This window comes from Pimephales promelas, chromosome 2 (genome assembly GCF_988280905.1).
Source record: "Pimephales promelas chromosome 2, fPimPro1.hap1.1, whole genome shotgun sequence".
In the NCBI taxonomy this organism is placed as follows: domain Eukaryota; kingdom Metazoa; phylum Chordata; class Actinopteri; order Cypriniformes; family Leuciscidae; genus Pimephales; species Pimephales promelas.
This window is the reverse complement of record NC_142770.1, coordinates 49,445,217-49,449,030: the sequence shown is the minus strand read 5'-3', so window position 1 is coordinate 49,449,030 and position 3,814 is coordinate 49,445,217. Positions and strand designations below refer to the sequence as shown.

At 54.1% G+C, this 3,814-nt stretch overlaps 1 protein-coding gene across 1 annotated transcript; it reads left to right on the top strand.

Moving 5' to 3' along the window:
- The first annotated feature begins 202 nt into the window (after window positions 1-202).
- Window positions 203-3,814, top strand: LOC148997718 (uncharacterized). Its single transcript, XM_089119092.1, has 5 exons — window positions 203-1,629; window positions 1,907-2,377; window positions 2,459-2,628; window positions 2,714-2,968; window positions 3,055-3,814. Exons 1-5 carry the CDS (start codon window positions 915-917, stop codon window positions 3,454-3,456), a joined length of 2,013 nt encoding a protein of 670 aa, XP_088975218.1. The 5' UTR covers window positions 203-914; the 3' UTR covers window positions 3,457-3,814.

Sequence of the window (3,814 nt, the reverse complement as noted above, 5' to 3'; positions counted from 1 at the left end):
TCTCGGCTCAAAGGAGCAGCAACGTATAACTTGTTTATGAAGCCCCACTTGCTTCTAGGGACACCAAATTTGAATCTCGTTTAGAACCTTTTCAGACCTTTCCGGGGAGACCACCCACGGCCCCGTGGGCCCCCAGGGGCCGGAGCTAGAGCATAAAACGTGATTTTCCGTGCTCTAAAACTCAACGCATGAGATATGAGCCGAAAACCGTCGGGCGCGTTCTAAAATGGCGTCAGCAATCCAAAATGGCGGCCGCCGAATCTCGGGACTAAATTGCCCGTATCTCGGTGACCCCGGCGAGTTGGACATCGTGGGTGGGCTCGTTGGAGAGGCCTTGTCCTCCACTGCAAATATATTAAAGTTCCTGGAACGTGGAGAAAGCGGCTCCCGAGAAAAAACGTCCTTTTCCCCTCCATTGATTATGGATGGTGACTGTAAAATGTGAATGGTGACTGTTTTCACCTAGAAACTGTACTAAGCACACTTTATTGAACATCACACTAGTTTTGATCACTGTATTTCAATTGAAATCCACACATTGATGTACATTACAGTCAAAAATGATGCATTATTAGCCTCAAAAGAAAACACCAGTCCACTCTGGACAGTCCTCTCAGTTGAAAGTGGCCTAAAAACTCCCTGCTGACTTTTGGACAGTACTCGCAGTTGAAAGTGGCCTAAACACTCCCTGCTGACTTTTGGACAGTACTCGCAGTTGAAAGTGGCCCGGAAAACCCCTAACACCGCCCCCGGTCCAAGTCGGCCGGTCCTCTCAGTTGAAAGTGGCCTAAACCCCCCTGCCGATTGGACGGCCGCTCCCAGTCCACTTTGGACAGTCCATCTTAGTTGAAAGTGTCCTCCGAAAGAGTATAAAAGAGCCCTGCACGGGTCAGTCTTTACAGCAAGAACTCGAGATGGCGATTGAAGACTGCCCGATCTGCTTCCGACCCTACCACCAGCTGAGCCAGCACCTGACCAACACCCACCTCGTGAGGAACAAGGAGGAGAGGAGACTGCTGCTGGCACTTTCTTCCGGGAGGGTGGACGTCCGGAAGGGCACTTGCCCGGTGCCCGCCTGCGGCAAGACCACCGCCCGGATGGACCGCCACCTGAAGTGCCACAGCGAGCTGACGCCCTCGACTCGGAGGAAGACTTTGGCATCCATCAAGCGGAGGAAGATCCTCGCTGACCTGGCCAACCTGAGGGCGAGTAACCCCGAAGTGCCGCTGGCCTCGACCCTGGACCAGGAGGACGTCTCGGGGCCTGTGGAGGAGGAGGAGGATGAGGAGGAGGTGGCGGACGCCCCTACTCCGCCCTGCGCCAACCCAGCCTGCCTGGACCTGCACCGCCAGGTGGAAACCCTGAGCAAGGCGCTACAGGAGGTCACCCGCCGCTACAAGCGACTGAGGAGGAGGTCGAGGTCAACCCCCTCTTCCCAGTTAGCGAGGGTGACGGGGAGGCTCCTGTCCGCTCTCAGGAAGGGAGACGGCGGCGGGGACGACGAGGAGGAGGAAGGAGAGGCCGGGCCTTCGGAGGAGCCGGACGACGAGGTCCCCCAGCCTCTCTCCCCTGCCCAGCCGTCTACGCAGCAGGAGAGGCATCCCTTCCCCGACCACGTGCCAGCTCTGAGTGAGTACTATTTATTTAATTTTAGGATTGCTTTTACCTGATGATTTGTTTAACTCGCTTAATTGTTCGTTTAAAGTGTGTAGCTTTTCTGTTGTTAATTTTGTCTGTAAAGCGCTTTGAGAAAGCAACTTTTAAATGTTTTTTTTTTTGTTTTTAAGTAAACGTATTATCGTTATTATTGCTTTGTGGCTTCTCCCTCTGCGGACAGTGTTTTCTGACCCCCGTGTTTTTGTTCTGACCCTGTATGTTGTCGTGTGTTGCGTCTCTCTTTTTGCAGACGTCCTGCTGGAGGAATTCCGGGGGCATCAACAGGGCGCCGACCCCACTCCCAGGCTGGTCAACAACGTGGGGTCGAAGATCTTCCGCATCAGGAACTTCGTTGCATTCATGGCGGCGGGGCACACCGACCTGGCCAGCTTTGGGTTCCTCAACCAGACGGCGAGGATGCGGTCTTGGCACCAGTCCCTGATCCAGGCCAAGATCGCGGAGCCGACCATTCAGATGTACCTTAAGAACGTGTCGCAGTTCTTGCTGTACATCTCTGAGACCCCGCCGCCCACCTGCCGCCTCTCCCGCACCGTCATGGTCGGCCTCAACCGGGAGATCAAAAGCCTGATCCGCTCGGTTCGGCGGAGAGTGGTGGTCCACGAGGTGGGGGTCAAACAGGCCAAGGAGGGCCACTTGATCCCCAAGGCCGCTCTCCGCCAGTGCGTTGCCTCCGCCAGGGCCGCCATTCCTGAAATCCTTGGTAAGTTTTTGCCTCCTCTTACCTCTTAAACCTTTGCGTAGCACTCTGTTTAACACATTTTTTGTTGTTGTTTTTCAACAGCCCGTCTGAAGGTGACCCTTGACAGGAAGGACCAGTGGTCATTTTATGGGCACCTCACTGCTTACCTGGCCTGCATCTACGGGCATCGCGGTGGGGTGTTCCAGAACATGACCATTGCGGAGGTGGAGGCAGCGCAACAGGCCACCATGGACGGGTGCTATGTGATTAATGTGAGTTGAACGTCAAATGTTCTCTCTCTCTCTCTCTCTCTCTCTGTCCTTCTCTTACGCCGCTCGTTTGTTGCTGTTTCCACAGATCTCAACCCACAAGACGAACCAGGCCTTCGGGGCCGCTCAGCTGGCAGTGACGGAGAACGAATATCAGTGGATGGCGGAGTTCCTGGCCATGAGGAAGGAGCTAGTGGGCGGTGCCGACGCCCATTTCTTCTTTTTCACATCCAAGCCCAGCCCGTGTAAGAACCTGAACCAGTATTTTCAGGAGGCATGGGCTGGGCTTGAACTGCCGGGAACTCCGACATTCACGGATGTCAGGACCTCCATCGCAACCCACGTGAGTTTTTCAGCCCGTGCTTTTCTGCCTTGTGAACTCGTGACGTAAGGGTGTTTGTTTCCAACTGTGCTTTTCTCTCTCAACAGGCCAAGAACACCATCAGCCCCGGGGACCGGCACAAAGTGGCACGGTTCATGTGCCACGACACCTCCACGGCTGACAAGTTTTATGCGTTAAACCTTGATGCCAAGCAGGCCCTGGAACAGCGGGCGTTGTTCCAGGCAGCCGTGGAGGGTGAGGATGCCCCCCCGGGGACCCCAGAGAGCCCCACCACCACCACCTCCTCCTCCTCCCGTCGCAAGGCGTCCGGGAAGCAGCGGAAGAGACCGGCCCCCTCCGCCAGCCCCCCGGACCAGGACACGGACCAGGAGCAGGAGAAAGATGAGGAGCAGGAGCAGGACCAGGAGCAGGACCAGGAGCAGGAGCAGGAGCAGGACAAGGAGAAACCGTCCACTTCGGTAAGTCTGACTTTTGGCGGGTCTGTTTAAATGTTTGTCTGACGAGTGTTTGGAGTGTTTGCTCATTCTTCTTTCCCTTCTCGCTCTTTGCAGGGCCAGTCCAGCCCGGCGAAATGAAGACGGCGTCCTGTGGTCCGCCTGTCTCCTATGAAGTCTCCACACAAAGTGGCCCAGAAGATGATTAGGACGGCGATCCTGAGGGCCAAAAAGAGGACAAGGAAGCCGACCAAATTTACTTTTTAAATAAAAAATGTTGTTCAATTTTAATCTGTTTTTTTGTTTAAATCAGTTCTTTAATCAGTTTTTTTCTAATCAGTTTGTGTTCATTTATAATCAGTTCAGTTGTTTTGTAATAAATGTTTTGTGTTCAATAAATGTTTTAAAAGTT